Here is a 17064-nt window from a genome sequence, read left to right on the forward strand (position 1 = left end):
AAAAGGAAAAAAAAGAATCTTCGATATCGGCGGCTAGCCCTATCCCCTCGCGTGCGTGGCTACTTCTTCGGTAAACTAAGTGGGCGATGTGGGCACCGTGGGATTAGCCCACTTAATCCATGTATCTAAATGTTTCGTCCGTGGGTGTCCATTTAGACTAATTAAGTGGGCTTTTAAGTGGACATCGTGGGCGGCCCGTGTCCACCAACAGCCTGAGCGGATGCGGTGGCATCTGCTGTAAATTTACCTGCCTCCTCTCGTTCGTCGGGGGGTCTCAGCCGTTCAGCGAGGCGGTTTTCCCAGATTGGAAGTCCCGAAGAGCCGCCCCACCCCACCAATCCAACCCCAATAGTTCCGGGACCGACCAGCAAACCCTAGCTCCACATTCACCCACTAGCCATGGCGCCGCCGGCGGCGGAGGGTCCCGGCGACGACGGGCTCCGAAAGTTGGAGTACCTGTCGCTCGTCTCCAAGGTCTGCTCGGAGCTGGAGACGCACATCGGTGTAGGCGACAAGGTTCTGGCTGAGTTCATTACCGAGCTCGGCCGCGACGCCCCCTCGGTCGCCGATTTCGACGCCAAGCTCAAGGCCAACGGCGCCGACCTCCCCGACTACTTCGTCCGCACGCTCCTCACCATCATCCACGCCATCCTCCCGCCGCCCTCCCATAACCCTAGCTCCGCCGCCTCGCAGTCCAACTCCAAGTACCGCGCGCTCTCGCGCCCGGACGACGCAGATCGCGCCCGCGAGCTCCGCCTCGAGCTTGAGCGTGATGCCAATGCCGCAGCGGCGACCACCCCTGCCCCTTCCAGGGACCGCAGTCGCGATGACCGCTCTCGGGACCGTGACCATGACCCCAAGCGTGATGAACCACGCGGACGGGATCGTGACCATGACCGCAGTCGTGACAGAGACCGCGGGCGTGGTGATCGCAGCCATAACCGTGACCGTGCACATGATGACCGTGGCCAGGATCGTAACCATGACCGAGGTCGTGAACATGATAATGGCTGGGACAGGGATCGAGACCGTCGTCGCGACAGAGTCCGGGAGGGAGATCGGGATGGTAATGGTCGGAGGGATCAGGACCGCCTCCAGCAAAGGGACAGGGATACAGGCAAGGCCCATGGAAGGAGCAGGAGGTATGTGGATGAGGAGGAGGGACAGCAGGAAAGGGCTGGAAGAAGGAAGATGGAGAATACCATGACAAATTCAAGTGGCGAGCCTGAGCTTTACCAGGTGTACCGGGGGAGGGTGACCCGTGTAATGGACACCGGTTGCTTTGTCAAGCTTGAGGATGTTCGTGGTGGCTGTGAGGGGCTTGTTCATGTATCGCAGATGGCAAGCAGACGGGTAGCCAATGCAAAGGAGGTGGTGAAGCGCGATCAGGAGGTGTTCGTGAAGGTAGTTTCGGTAAAGGGAGATAAGTTGAGTCTCTCACTGAGAGATGTGGATCAGGATACAGGAAAGGACCTTCTGCCAATGCAGCGTGGTGTGGAGGATGCACCAAGGACTAACCCATCTGTTGGTAGTGCTGCTGCTGCTGGGCCTGGAAGGAGGTTGGGTCTATCGGGGATTGTGATTACAGAGGAGGATGAGGTTGCACCCATCTCGCGGCGTCCCCTCAAGCGGATGAGCTCACCAGAGAGGTGGGAGGCGAAGCAGCTAATTGCTTCGGGTGTTCTTGATGTGAGGGATTACCCACAGTTTGATGAGGATGGCGATGGAATGTTGTATCAGGAGGAAGGCGCAGAGGAGGAGTTGGAGATTGAGCTTAATGAGGATGAACCAGAGTTCTTGCAGGGACAGAGCAGATTCTCAATTGACATGTCACCTGTTAAGATTTTCAAGAATCCAGAGGGTTCATTAAGTCGAGCAGCAGCTCTCCAGACTGCTCTCATCAAGGAGCGCCGTGAGGTTAGAGAACAAGAGCAGAGAGCAATGCTGGACTCGATACCCAAGGATCTGAATAGGCCATGGGAGGACCCAATGCCCGACACAGGCGAGCGACACCTTGCACAGGAGCTTAGAGGTGTTGGTCTATCAGCTTATGACATGCCAGAATGGAAGAAGGAAGCATATGGAAAAGCTTTAACGTTTGGGCAAAGGTCAAAGCTTTCAATACAAGATCAGAGGCAAACTCTTCCAATATACAAGTTGAAGAAAGAGTTGATTCAAGCTGTGCATGATAATCAAGTTTTAGTTGTTATCGGAGAAACTGGCTCTGGAAAGACAACGCAGGTGACACAATATTTGGCTGAAGCCGGTTATACCACAAGGGGTAAAATTGGTTGTACTCAACCTCGTAGGGTGGCTGCAATGTCTGTTGCAAAGAGAGTGGCAGAAGAATTTGGCTGTCGACTGGGAGAAGAAGTTGGTTATGCCATTCGCTTTGAGGATTGCACTGGCCCAGAAACTGTGATAAAATACATGACCGATGGAATGCTTCTGCGTGAAATTTTAGTTGATGAGAACCTTTCCCAGTATTCAGTAGTCATGCTTGATGAAGCGCATGAAAGGACCATCCACACAGATGTTCTCTTCGGTTTGCTGAAGCAGCTTGTTAAGCGTAGACCTGACATGAGGCTTATTGTTACTTCTGCTACCCTTGATGCTGAAAAGTTCTCTGGGTATTTCTTCAACTGCAACATCTTCACAATTCCGGGAAGAACATTCCCAGTGGAGATACTCTACACCAAACAACCAGAAAGTGACTACTTGGATGCTGCATTGATTACCGTGCTGCAGATCCACTTGACAGAGCCAGAGGGTGATATCCTCGTTTTCTTGACTGGTCAAGAGGAGATTGATCATGCCTGTCAATGTTTATATGAGAGGATGAAAGGGCTGGGAAAGGATGTTCCTGAGCTCATAATTTTGCCTGTGTATAGCGCTCTGCCTAGTGAAATGCAGTCAAAGATCTTTGAGCCAGCTCCACCTGGGAAGAGGAAGGTGGTCGTAGCCACCAATATTGCTGAAGCTTCTTTAACCATTGATGGCATATATTATGTCATCGACCCTGGCTTCGCCAAAATCAATGTTTATAATTCAAAACAAGGGCTTGATTCATTGGTCATCACTCCAATCTCACAAGCATCGGCAAAACAAAGAGCAGGGCGTGCTGGCCGTACTGGACCAGGCAAATGTTATCGTCTATACACTGAAAGTGCTTACCGCAATGAAATGTCACCAACGACGATTCCAGAAATTCAAAGGATCAATTTGGGTTCTACAGTTCTTAATATGAAGGCAATGGGGATAAATGACCTACTATCGTTTGATTTTATGGACCCCCCAGCACCCCAAGCACTTATCTCTGCTATGGAACAGCTTTACAGCCTTGGCGCTCTTGATGAGGAGGGCCTTCTTACCAAACTGGGCAGAAAAATGGCTGAATTTCCACTGGATCCACCACTTTCAAAGATGCTACTAGCTAGCGTCGACCTTGGATGCAGTGATGAGATACTGACTATTATAGCGATGATTCAAACGGGGAATATTTTCTATAGGCCTAGAGAAAAACAGGCTCAAGCTGATCAGAAAAGGGCCAAATTTTTCCAGCCAGAGGGAGATCATCTTACTCTACTTGCTGTATATGAGGCTTGGAAAGCAAAGAACTTTTCAGGGCCCTGGTGCTTTGAGAACTTTGTTCAGTCAAGATCGCTAAGGAGGGCACAAGATGTCAGAAAGCAGCTTCTAACTATCATGGACAGGTAACTAGTCGAATTAGAATAAATTGAATGAAGAGCCTCTGCATTAGATGTGTATTTTTTGTTTAATGTAATGCAGCAGCATTTTCTTTCTGTCTTGATTCAATGGAGCTTTTCCTTAGTAGATTTCTATTAATCAAATTCAAAGCATTCGGTATGACCAAATATTGCAGTCGCTTTAATCCGGTGTTTGTACTGTAGACTACATAGCAGATTAGCAGTACTCATCACATCAAATACAATCAGTATGCCTAATTTATATGCAATAATTATGACGAGAATATTCTGAAGACAGGGATAAAAACGTATGCTCATAATGCTGATGCAAAAGATAATGAAAAGATTACGTATAAGAGGGTAAAAAACGAACCATGCAGTGTATTAGGTCCACTATAAGTTGCATAAATTCTGTTGCATGTGGATATTGAATTGGAATTAATGATTGGTTTCTGCGGGTGCATACTGTAGACAGTCAGGGATACCAATATTTGTGTGGTCTGCTAATTTGGATCCTATATTACTCCCTCAGGTTCGCTAAAAAACACTGTAGTGTTGTATACAAAAACATTTCACAATGGGAATTAGTGAAGATGGTTGTGCTTTTTCGGAGACCTATCCATGGCTTGTTTCATTGTGTTTTTGTTATCAAATGTTCAGACAACCTGCTTTCACTTCATATCCAATGCTGGAGGTGTGTCGTTGGATCTATTGTCCTAGAGCTTGTTATGATATTGTTTGTGTGCTAACATATTTGCCGATGTATCTGCAGATATAAGTTGGATGTTGTTGCTGCTGGGAAGAACTTCACGAAAATAAGGAAAGCAATCACTGCCGGCTTCTTTTTCCATGCTGCCAGGAAAGATCCCCAGGAAGGATACAGAACCTTGGTGGAGAACCAGCCAGTGTACATTCACCCAAGCAGTGCGCTGTTCCAGCGCCAACCAGATTGGGTCATTTACCACGAGCTTGTAATGACGACCAAGGAGTATATGAGGGAGGTGACCGTAGTTGACCCGAAATGGTTAGTGGAGTTAGCGCCAAGATTCTACAAGGGCGCAGATCCAACCAAGATGAGCAAGAGGAAGCGACAGGAAAGGATTGAGCCTCTGTACGACAGGTACCACGAGCCCAACTCATGGCGTCTCAGCAAGCGCCGAGCTTGATGGTCCATCATAATACCCTACCACAAGTTTTGGCGGAACTGTAAATACTTGTGCTCTACTCCTAGACACTGTTGCACTAGGTATTTTTACCTACCGGAGTCTAGTCCTGGATACCGTTGTATGGATATTTAGTTATTTACACTTCAGCGCTCGACCATTACTGGGTGATTCAGTTTTTCCAGTTTCGGATAATTTAGATCGGATAATTTAGATAATACTACCTGTGTTTCCTTTTACTCCACATTAGGAAATATGCCTGTGCGTCGCAACTGGAAAACAAAAACAAACCACGTAAAGCTTGTGTGGACATGGTAGAGATCTCAAGGAATCATAGACCCTGCTTTACATATATTGATGAATCATATACCTCGTCTTTATCCATCCCAATCCATGGTTTGTTCCATGATCTTAAATCGTGACGGACCAGATAGAATTGTGCATGGTTATAAATTAAGAGCAACTTTAATGGGGTGACCCATTTCGTCCGTCTGTATCCGTTTGGGTCGGCGCGGACAAAAGTGGAGGTCCAACGCGCCGACCCAAACTCAAATCGTGTCCGCCTAGCGTCCGTGCCGACCCATTTTCAGCCAAAAATTGCGCCTGGAATGCGTCGGCGCGGACGCGCCGCGCGTCTCCTTGCCGTCCGCCACGTTCCCACCTGTAGGCCACCCAACCACCACCGGTCGTTTTATTTATAACGACCATCGACAGCGGGCCCACGCGTCAGTTAGTGGAAGCGTCCTTTTTTTAACCATGCTTGCGGCGGGGTCAGCCTCATCCACTTCTCCCGTCCACATCTAGCCCCCCACCACTTCCTTTGCTTCCTCGCCGGCGACCGCAAACCCTAGCGCGCCCATGGGCCTCTTCGGCAGCAGCAATGGCAAGGGCACCCCCGGCGCCTCGTCCTCCCGTGCTCCCCTTCCCCCTCCTCCTCCGGCGGCGCTGTGTGTGACGCCCGGATAATTAGACTACAGTAATTCCCTACTAATGATGCCATGTCACCTCAGTTACTGTTGATAATCTCGCGTTAGTTCGAAACCAGTTTGTATTCAAATTCAAAATCAAGCAAACCATAAAAGTTTTCAAATGTCAAAACTAAAATGTTCTAAAAGTGACAAATAAATCATATGTAATATTGGTGGAGGAACCAAGTCTTTATAAAATGTTTAAATGCACCAAACTAATTAAATCAGTAGCTAAAACCATTAATTAAATGCCTTTTGTATTTTGTAAAATATTAAACTATATTATTTTGGGATGAAACTATTTGTGGTTGTGACATAATTTGTAACAACAATTTAGGTGCCACTTTGGTATTTTATTGAAACTAAAATAAATTGGAAGTTAAAAGAAATCAGAAAATAAAATAAATAAAAAGATAAAGATAAAACAAAAAAAACAAAAGGAACCCCCCTTACTGGGCATCGCTACGCCGCCGACTGCTGCCATGCTCCGCGCGCCCACCCGCGCTGTCGTCCCGCACGGCCACCACCTCCACCCCGAGCGTCCGCATGTGGCCCGCACCCCGCTATCCCCACGTTGGACACCGCCGCGTCGTCGTCGTCAGTGCATCCCCGTCGCACCTCGCCGCCCCGTCGTCGCCGGTGAACCCCGTCGCCCGCCTCTTCGTCTGCCTTCCCGCTGGACTACATCGCCCCTCGCCGCTGCCCGAAGGCCTCCCCATCGCCGGACCACCCGCCGTCGCTGCTCGTCGCCGCCGCCTGGAGCTCATCTGCCTCGTCTATCGCCCCTTCCTCGTCTCCCCCTCGACGGCTCCATCGAGCCACGCCGATCCCCTGCCAGCCAACGCCGGTGAGGGCCACGCCCTTCCCTTTCTCCTCTGTCCTTCACGCGCACCGGCGCCGTCCTTCGTCACGCCAGCGCGTGCTCACCGCGTCTTTAGCCGCGCCCGGTGACCCCCCTGCGGCTCTCTGCACCCCGCGCGTGCCCGCAACCGCCGCGTGTGGCCGTCCATGCCCGACTGCGCTCCGCGCCGCACCGGGCGCGTCCTGTGCTTCCCTGCCGCGGTGCACGCAAACGGGCGCCCATGCCCGCACGCCCGGCACCCGCCCCGGTTTGGCCTGGGCCTATGACAGCCAGGCCCCACGCCCTGGAAAACAAAAAGAAAAGAAAGAATTAAAATATAATTGATTAATTAGTGAATTAATTAGGCTTAATTAAACTAACCACCTAATTAGATTAATTAATCTGTTTAGTTAAACTAATTGAACTTAGTTATCTAATGTGTCTATGACATGGGGACCCACTCGTCAGGTTGACCAGTCAACAGTCAAACTTTGACTGCTGACTGGGCTGCTGCCTCAGCCCCTTGTCCCCACCAGTCAGCCACATTGTACACCTCTGGGTACACTTAGGTGTACCCATAGCATTTAACATTTAATTTTTGAATTAAAATAATTTAGAAAATGAATTAAAACTTTAAAATTAATATAAAATAATCCGTAGTTCGGATGAGAAAACTTTGTACATGAAAGTTGCTCAGAACGACGTGACGAATCCGGATACGCATCCCGTTCGTCCGTCACACATCCCTAGCATAGCAAAGACGCAACTTTCCCCCTCCGGTTCATTTGTGCGAAAACGCGAAACACCGGGGATACTTTCCCGGATGTTTCCCCCTTTCGCCGGTATCACCTACTACCGCGTTAGGGCACACCTAACACCGCTCATTGTCAGGTCATGCATCGATATGCATCTGTTTGCATTGTATTCATTGTTTCTTCCCCCTCTTCTCTCTGGTAGGCTACGAGACTAACGCTGCTGCTGGTACCTCGATCGACTTCGGTGTTGTCGACCCCTCCTTCTTGCCAGGGCAACCAGGCAAGCCCCCCCTTGATCACCAGATATCGCCTACTCTTCTCTATACTTCTTGCATTAGAAGAGGGTAGCATGTTACTGCTTTCGATTAATCCTATTCTGTTGCATAGCCTGTCATTGTTGCTACAGTTGTTACCCTTACCTGCTATCCTACTGCTTAGTATAGGATGCTAGTGTTCCATCAGTGGCCCTACACTCTTGTCCGTATGCCATGCTATACTACTGGGCCGTGATCACTTCGGGAGGTGATCACGGTATATACTATATACTTTATATACATGACACATGTGGTGACTAAAGTCGGGTCGGCTCGTTGAGTACCCGCAAGTGATTCTGATGAGGGGGCTGAAAGGACAGGTGGCTCCATCCCGGTAGAGGTGGGCCTGGGTTCCTGACGGCCCCCGACTGTTACTTGTGGCGGAGCGACATGGCAGGTTGAGACCACCTAGGAGAGAGGTGGGCCTGGCCCTGGTCGGCGTTCGCGAATACTTAACACGCTTAACGAGTTCTTGGTATTTGATCTGAGTCTGGCCATTTGGTCTATACGCACTAACCAACTACGCGGGAACAGTTATGGGCACTCGACGTCGTGGTATCAGCCGAAGCCTTCTTGACGTCAGCGACTGAGTGGCACGCGCCGGATTGGACTGGAACGCCTGCTAGGCTAGGTCTGCTTCCGGCCGCGTTCGCAACGTGCAGGTGTGCAATGGGCGATGGGCCCAGACCCCAGCGCCATAGGATTTAGACCGGCGTGCTGACCTCTCTGTTGTGCCTAGGTGGGGCTGCGACGTGTTGATCTTCCGAGGCCGGGCATGACCCAGGAAAGTGTGTCTGGCCAAATGGGATCGAGCGTGTTGGGTTATGTGGTGCACCCCTGCAGGGAAGTTTATCTATTCGAATAGCCGTGTCCCTCGGTAAAAGGGCGACCCGGAGTTGTACCTTGACCTTATGACAACTAGAACCGGATACTTAATAAAACACACCCTTCCAAGTGCCAGATATAACCCGGTGATCGCTCTCTAACAGGGCGACGAGGAGGGGATCGCCGGGTAGGTTTATGCTATGCGATGCTACTTGGTGAACTTACCATCTACTCTCTTCTACATGCTGCAAGATGGAGGTGGCCTGAAGTGTAGTCTTCGACAGGATTAGCTACCCCCCTTATTCTGGCATTCTGCAGTTCAGTCCACCGATATGGCCCTTTACACATATACCCATGCATATGTAGTGTAGATCCTTGCTTGCGAGTACTTTGGATGAGTACTCATGGTTGCTTTTCTCCCTCTTTTCCCCTTTCTATACCTGGTTGTCGCAACCAGATGCTGGAGTCCAGGAGCTAGAGATCCCGAGGATGATTCTACATGGAGTTCGGCTTCGAGGAGTAGTTAGGAGGTCCCAGGCAGGAGGCCTTGCCTTTTCGATCGTTGCTACTTTTGTGCTAGCCTTCTTAAGGCAGACTTGTTTAACTTATGTCTGTACTCAGATATTGTTGCTTCCGCTTACTCGTCTATGACCGAGCACTTGTATTCGAGCCCTCGAGGCCCCTGGCTTGTATTATGATGCTTGTATGACTTATTTATGTTGTAGAGTTGTGTTGTGATATCTTCCCGTGAGTCCCTGATCTTGATCGTACACATTTGCGTGCATGATTAGGGTACGATCAAATCGGGGGCGTCACACCGTGTTTCCGCCCTGGTCGCCGGCGCCTGCACATCCCGGTGCACCAAGCGCGGTGGCACTGGGAGTACGCAGCCGCTGCTCGTACCCCGATGTCACGCTACAACACCATTGGCATTTGGATCCGTAGCGGATCCCGGTGCCGGCGGTTCCGCGCAGCCAGTGGGCGCACGGCGACGAGGTGCGCAGGCGCCGCGCGCAGATCACACCGGAGCAGCGTCGGCTGCTAGAGTACGCCGCCGACTCCCCCAACCGGGAGGCGTGGTTCGCCCTCGAACACGAGGAGTAACGGCGCTCGGGTGTCGACGCCGTCCCGTCGCTGTTCCCGCCGCCGCCCCCGTAGATAGAGCCGGAGGACATGGAGGCAGAGGCGGAGTACCAAGCCGCCCTCGAGGAGGCCCTGCAGCACGCGCTGGAGGCTAGCTGCCTCGAGGAGGACGCGCACTGGGATGGGATGGAGCAAGCCCTTGCCCTGTCGGCGGCGGGGGACTCCGTCCACACCCCGCTCTTTGTGCCCCTGTAACACCCCGGATGTAACTTGCCATATTTGTAACTCCGACTCTTGCCATTTCGGCTATGTGTTATGATATTCCCTCCGTGGTCGGGTTTTGTCTTTCGTTTTGCATTTTGTTCATGTCATGCATCTCATATCATGTCATCATGTGCATTGCATTTGCATACGTGTTCGTCTCTTGCATCCGAGCTTTTTCCCCGTTGTCCGTTTTGCAATCCGGCACTCCCACCTCCTCCGGCGCACCCCTCTTATTTTTCTTTTCGTGAGCGGGTGTTGAACGTTCTCCGAATGGACCGAGGCTTGCCAAGTGGCCTTGGTATACCACCGGCAGACCAACTGTCAAGTTTCGTTCCATTTGGAGGTCGTTTGGTACTCCAACGGTTAACTGGGCAACCGCAAAGTCCGTTTGTGTGTTGCAGCAAAACCCCTCTCTAAACAGCCCAAAACCCCTCTAAGTCTCTTCCATGCTCTAGGTCGTCCGATCACGATCGTGTGGGCGAAAACTGCACTCCATTTGGAGTCTCCTAGCTCCCTCTACCTATATATACACCTCCCCTCCCGAAATATTTCGCAGATCAAACCCTAACCTTGTCCCCTCCGCGCCACCGGACAAAACTCCCACCGACGGACGTGTCCGCCTCCCACCGCCGCCGCCATGTGTCGCCTCCGGATTCGCCGCCGCCCGCGCCGCCGGCCCGGAGAGCCCGCGTCAGGCCCTCCCGGCCCGCGCGCCTCCCCGCCGCCCGGCTCTCTCCCGTCGCCGCGCCCAGGGCGTCCCCGCCGCCGACCGCCACCGTTCCGCCCCGACCGCGCCGGAGCCGCCCGAGCCCGCCGGCGTGCCACCGCGCCTAGCCGTCCTCCCCCGCGCCCGTCGGCCTCCTCCTCTCCTCCGCCGTCCCGCGCCGGCGCCGGCCCCGAGCGCCGCCCTATCCCTCCTCCCTCACCGCGAGCACCAGCTCCGGCGAGCTCGCGCCGACGCCCCGGCCAGATCCCGATCTGGTCAACTCCCTCGGTTGACTTTTTCTCTTCTCCCCGAAATCACCAAGTCTTAAAGTTTTACAGTACATGCCCATGTTCATCGCATCATAACTCTCCGCATATAGCCCCATTTCGTGCGTGTAAAATATCGAAATGTTCGTCTCGTGATGCTCTACATTTTGTTCCATTGCACCATGTTCATTTGGGTCCATCTTGATGCCCAAATCTCTGGTGCAAGAGTGCTAGTTGCTGTTAACTGCTGTTACTTATCAGAACTTGAGGATTTGTTATTTTTGTTGCATTTAATCTGTGCATCTTATGGGCATGAGCTCTACATGTGTTTTGTTGTATGTCATGCCATCTTTACAGAGGTGTATGCCATGTATTTTTGTGATATCTGTGGTGACTAGCACAAGCATGGAAACTAGGCTCCGTAATGTTTCTGATTTCAGGGACTTGTCACTTTCTCTAAGTCTGTGACTGCTGTTATTTTGTTGTTATGTATCCATGTGTCTACAGAGAGATCCATGCTTATTTTGGAGATATTCAGTAAGGATGTTTTGTAGATATTGTTGTATTTGATCCATTCATCCCTTGTTTGCAATTATGGAGTGCCATAGAATGACTCAATCTTGCTCTACTTTTGCTATAAAATATTTCTGGCAGATTGTTTACGTGTTATTCGATTTTGCCAAGCTTGTTGTAGTTGATCCATACATGCTATGTACTTGCTCTTGCCATGGATAGCTTCATAAACATGCCATATTGCTGTAGGTATGTTTTTTTTTGTCATGGATTGCTTTGCGATGAGTGCATCAAGCTCACTAAGATGCCTTCATATTATTGTTTCTGCCATGCTCTGTTTTCTGCCAAGTCTGGAACCTGTTAACGAAACTTGCTACGTTTACATGGTTGGCATCATATCTTCTGGTCCTTTTTGGCTTATGGTCAGTAAGGGACTTTTGTCATATGCATTTAGTAGAATACTGCCATGCCTTGTTTTGCCATGTTAAGTTCCTGTACCATGTTGTTTTCGTGCTCTGAACATTGCTACCTGATGCTGTTTCAGTCATGTCCAGTAATTTCACCAAGTTTGTGAACCTGTTATCTTTTGCACTTTTGCCATGCCTGTTTGAACCTGCTGTGTTGTGAACTAGCCGTAGCTCACTGTTCATATTTTGTCAAGCTTCTCCTGTAGATTACTTCCATATGCTTTGTTTCTATGTTGGAGTGCTGTAGCATTTTTACTTGTTGCATTCTAAGTGCTATCATGCTGTTAATCGCAGATTCGTGTCATTCTTGTTTTGCTTGCCATTTGCAAACCGTGCATCCGTTTCCGGTGATCTTTATATCGATTTCAACCGAAATCATCTCATCTTTCCAGTGGCATGCTTGGTTTGCCAAGTTACTGCCTTTTTCCTCATTTTTCTACCGGAGCACGCATATGCATCGCACATCATATCTTGCATATCATTCATGTTTTGCATCATGTTGCTTGTGCATTTCCTGTGATTGATTGTGGTTCCGTTGCTTGTGTTCTTATTTTGGGTAGAGCCGGGAGACAAGTTCATGAACGAGGAACCTATTGAGTACGCTTACGAGGATCAAGTTTTCGACAACTCTGAGAACCTTGCAGGCAAGATGACCGTACCCTCGAAATCACTTCTATCTTCGCTTTGCTAGTTGTTCGCTCTATTGCCATGCTGCGCTACCTACCACTTGCTATATCATGCCTCCTATTTTGCCATGTCAGCCTCTAACCATCCTTTCCTAGCAAACCGTTGTTTGGTTAAGTTACCGCTTTTGCTCAGCCCTTCTTATAGCGTTGCTAGTTGCAGGTGAAGTTGAAGTTGGTTCCATGTTGGAACATGGATATTTTTTGGAATATCACAATATCTCTTATTCAATTAATGCATCTATATATTTGGTAAAGGGTGGAAGGCTCGGCCTTATGCCTGCTGTTTTGTTCCACTCTTGCCGCCCAAGTTTTCGTCATACCGGGATTATGTTCCTTGAGTTTGCGTTCCTTACGCGGTTGGGTGATTTATGGGACCCCCTTGACAGTTCACCTTGAATAAAACTCCTCCAGAAGGGCCCAACTTTGGTGTTACCATTTGCCACCTAAGCCTTTTCCCCCGGGTTTTCGCGAGCCCGAGGGTCATCTTTGTTTAAACCCCCGGGCCAGTGTTCCTCTGAGTGCTGGTCCAAACTAGAGCCACTTGCAGCGCCACCTTGGGGAAACTCTAGGATTGGTTTTATTTGTATGTAGTGTTCATCCGGTGTGCCCTGAGAACGAGATATGTGCAGCTCCTATCGGGATTTGTCGGCACATTCGGGCGGCTTTGCTGGTCTTGTTTAACCATTGTCGAAATGTCTTGTAAACTGGGATTCCGAGACTGATCGGGTCTTTCCGGGAGAAGGTTTATCCTTCGTTGACCATGAGAGCTTATAATGGGCTAAGTTGGGACACCCCTGCAGGGTATTATCTTTTGAAAGCCGTGCCCGCGGTTATGAGGCAGATGGGAATTTGTTAATGTCCGGTTGTAGAGAACTTGTCACTTGACCCAATTAAAATACACCAACCGCGTGTGTAGCCGTGATGGTCTCTTCTTGGCGGAGTCCGGGAAGTGAACACGGTTTCTGGGTTATGTTTGACGTAAGTAGGAGTTCAGGATCACTTCTTGGTCATTACTAGTTGACGACCGTTCCACTGCTTCTCTTCTCGCTCTCATTTGCGTATGTTAGCCACCATATATGCTTAGTGCCTGCTGCAGTTCCACGTCATTACACCATCCTTTCCTATAAGCTTAAATAGTCTTGATCTCGCGGGTGTGAGATTGCTGAGTCCTCGTGACTCACAGATTCTACCAAAACAGTTGCAGGTGCCGACGAGGCCAGTGCAGATGACGCAACCGAGCTCAAGTGGGAGTTCGATGAGGAACGTGGTCGTTACTATGTGTCTTTTCCTGATGATCAGTAGTGGAGCCCAGTTGGGTCGATCGGGGATCTAGCATTTGGGGTTATCTTATTTTCATTTGGATTTTGACTGTAGCCGGTCTATATGTGTGGATTTAGGATGATGTATGAATTATATTTATGTATTGGGTGAAGTGGCGATTGTAAGCCAACTCTCGTTATCTCATTCTTGTTCATTACATGGGATTGTGTGAAGATGACCCTTCTTGCGACAAAACCACAATGCGGTTATGCCTCTAAGTCGTGCCTCGACACGTCGGAGATATAGCCGCATCGTGGGCGTTACAAATTGGTAATCAGAGCCATCCCCGACTTAGGAGCCCCCTGCTTGATCGAATCGCTGGCGTTGTTGAGTCTGGAACTAAAATGTTTTGAGTCTTAGGATTATATATATCGGAGAGTAGGATTCTTTTTACTCCTCAGTCCCTTCGTCGCTCTGGTGAGGCCTCCTGACGTAGAAGTTTTGACTCTTCTCTCCTCAAATTTCACTAAAATTTTTTTAGGATCACGCGGGTATCTTAGAATCGCTCCGATGGTTTTGTGATGAGAACATTGTTCTTGGTGCCTCCTGACATTTAGGGGTTGTGGCAGTGTCCCGGGGAGTTGAGCTATGAGGTGTTGTCGTCACAATTTTATCGTTGCAGTTCTGGAATACCTGAGTTTCGCCGACATTGAAATATCTTTTATGCAGTTGTTGGTGAGATCACCTCGACGCCACCCAGTACTGGGGCGGGAGTTCGGAAGTATTGCCATAACTCGTATAACGGATGCTTTTCGAAGGTTGAGGTACACGATTTCTGAAGGTTTCTTGGTTATGTGTTGACGGATGGATACAGCTGGATCTAGGGATTGCTAGTTTGGGTGATATATTCTGTGTCCCCTGTATCCCCAACACCAGATTGCATAACCAGAAAGTTTCGGGAGTTTATAAGTGGGAATTCAAGTAGCTCCTAGGATATCTTTCCGACAGACGCATGATATGAGATTGGGGTTCGACGTCTAGTGGTCCGCCTTTCCACGGTTGGTTTTACAGTGGTCTCGTAGTGTCTTAAAGAGTCCTTGGCTATGCCGACTCGGGGACGCTTCGTATGTCATGTGCACTACCTTGTACATGACGGTGTTGTACGATCGAGCCCGTGTGGGCCCCACCACAAAAACTTCGGACGAAATCTCTATCATATGTTTGTTCCGGCTTATTCTGCAAGCCAATACTTTGTTTTGTTTTGAATTGTGGTATTCGAGTTGCTTCGAAGTTAAATGTTGATTCCATACCTTTTTCTAAGTGGCTTCTCAACTAATGGAAGTGTGATGATTTACTATGGAATTCATTCGTTCATCCTCGTTCGAATGTTTATTGTGAAGACTATATGTTGCAATTTCTATCCGTTGATTCTACTTGTCTATTTGTCTATCAAGATGCTAACGGATGTCACCCTCTTCAGGATGGCTCCGCCAACGCGTCAGAATCCGGAACGCAATGAAGGGAGTCAGGCGAACCCTCCGCCACCACCTCCGCCTCCGGAGGCATGGCAAGCTATCATGGCAGCCACCAACGCCAATGCTCAGATGATTCTGCAACTCTTGCAAGAACGCACCCAAGGGCAAGGCAATCAAGGAAATCAAGGTCAAGGCAACAATCAGTCTCACTTCGCTACCCTCAACCAGTTTCTCGCAAATCAGCCAAAGTCTTTCAGCTACTGTGCCGAGGCCACAGATGCCGATGATTGACTCGTGGACATCAACAAGCATTTTGAATGTAGCAATGTCAGGCCTGAGGACTATGTCAAGTTCGCTTCTTTTCAGCTCAAGGACCAAGCTGCTGATTGGTATCAACAATACAAAGATTCCAGAGGAGGTCGTGTGATCACTTGGACTGACTTTTGTCGGGACTTCAAAGCGCACCACATTCCACAAAGTGTTGTTGAGAGCAAGCGTGAGGAGTTCCGCAATCTCAAGCAAGGAAACATGTCTGTGTATCAATTCAACATACAGTTTCAGAAACTTGCTCGCTTCGCTAAACAAGACGTTCCTGATGAAAAGAGCATGATCTATCACTTCAGAGGTGGCCTTAGAGAGGATCTGCAGTTAGCTCTCGTTCTTCTTGAGCCTACTTAGTTTGATCAATTCTACAATATGGCACTGAAGCAAGAGGCTGCTCAGCTCAAGTGTGAGGCTTCTAAGAAGAGAGTCAGGGACGCAGTTCAGTCTTCTTCTTCCTCACTAGTGGCTGCTAAGCAACAGAAGTTCTGGTTGCCTCCTCCTCCTCCGTTTCGTCAGCCTTACCAGTAGAAGAACAAAGGTGGCCATGGATCTTCCCACTCTTCCAACTCTGGATATCAGAACAAGTCTCAGAATCAAGCTCCAAAGTCCAATGCTCCTTACCATCGTCCACTCTCAGAGGTGACTTGCAACAAGTGTCAGCAGAAAGGTCACTATGCTAACAAGTGCTTCAACCAAAGGCGTCTTCCGCCTCCTCCTCCTATGAGATCTTCCAGCAATGCAGTGGTCAAGCATAATCCCAAGTCTGCAAAGGTGAACATGATGAATGCAGCTCAAGCGGAGGAATCTACTGATGTGATAATGGGTAATCTCTCAGTTAATGATATTCCTGCAAAAGTTCTTTTTGATACTGGTGCATCTCTTTCTTTCATTTCGAGACCTTTTGTTGCCAAGCATGAGTTTGTGACGGAAAAGATTCCTATCCCGTTGAAGATTGTGTCACCGGGTAAGCAAATGACATCTAATAATTGTGTCCCGGATGTTTCTATCAAGATGGGGAACTATAAATTTCTATCTTCCCCAATTGTTCTTGGTGACTCGGATATTGATCTAATTCTCGGGATGGACTTGCTTTCTAAGCACGAGGCTCAACTTGATTGTGCTGCCAGGGAAATTCAATTGACACACTCTTCTGAGGAGGTTATCATCTATGCCGCTCATGATGAAACCATTCGGTTATTTTCTCTCAATGAGAAGGGCGAATTGAATGCCATCTCTCAAATTCCAGTCGTTTGTGAGTATCAAGATGTCTTTCCAGAAGAGCTTCTGGGTATGCCTCCTCACCGGCCAGTTGAGTTCGTTATCGATCTTGAGCCCGACACTGAATCCGTTTGCAAGCGTCCATACAAGCTTGGACCCAAGGAGCTGAAGGAATTGAAGAAACAACTCGATGAACAAGAGCGTCTGGGTTTGATCAGACCGAGTTCAT

At 49.3% G+C, this 17064-nt stretch overlaps 1 protein-coding gene across 2 annotated transcripts; it reads left to right on the top strand.

Moving 5' to 3' along the window:
- The first annotated feature begins 271 nt into the window (after nt 1-271).
- Nucleotides 272-5088, top strand: LOC109771825 (probable pre-mRNA-splicing factor ATP-dependent RNA helicase DEAH5). Of its 2 annotated transcripts, XM_073496440.1 has the most exons (3): nt 272-3713; nt 4240-4401; nt 4480-5088. In XM_073496440.1, the coding sequence occupies exons 1-3, from the start codon at nt 400-402 to the stop codon at nt 4871-4873; spliced, it is 3870 nt and encodes a 1289-aa protein (XP_073352541.1). In that variant the 5' UTR covers nt 272-399; the 3' UTR covers nt 4874-5088. The 2 variants fall into 2 exon arrangements, with proteins under 2 accessions (XP_073352541.1, XP_020186106.1); XM_020330517.4 differs by lacking the exon at nt 4240-4401.
- Nucleotides 5089-17064: the final 11976 nt, after the last annotated feature.

The sequence above is a fragment of the Aegilops tauschii genome, chromosome 4 (assembly GCF_002575655.3).
Source record: "Aegilops tauschii subsp. strangulata cultivar AL8/78 chromosome 4, Aet v6.0, whole genome shotgun sequence".
NCBI classification, from domain to species: Eukaryota; Viridiplantae; Streptophyta; class Magnoliopsida; order Poales; family Poaceae; genus Aegilops; species Aegilops tauschii.

Coding starts and splice junctions, on each gene's coding strand:
- LOC109771825 (XM_073496440.1), top strand. CDS start 400: ATGGCGCCGCCGGCGGCGGAGGGTCCCGGCGACGACGGGCTCCGAAAG. Junction 3,714..4,239: donor CTTCTAACTATCATGGACAG/GTAACTAGTCGA, acceptor TTACTCCCTCAG/GTTCGCTAAAAAACACTGTA. Junction 4,402..4,479: donor CTTCATATCCAATGCTGGAG/GTGTGTCGTTGG, acceptor ATGTATCTGCAG/ATATAAGTTGGATGTTGTTG.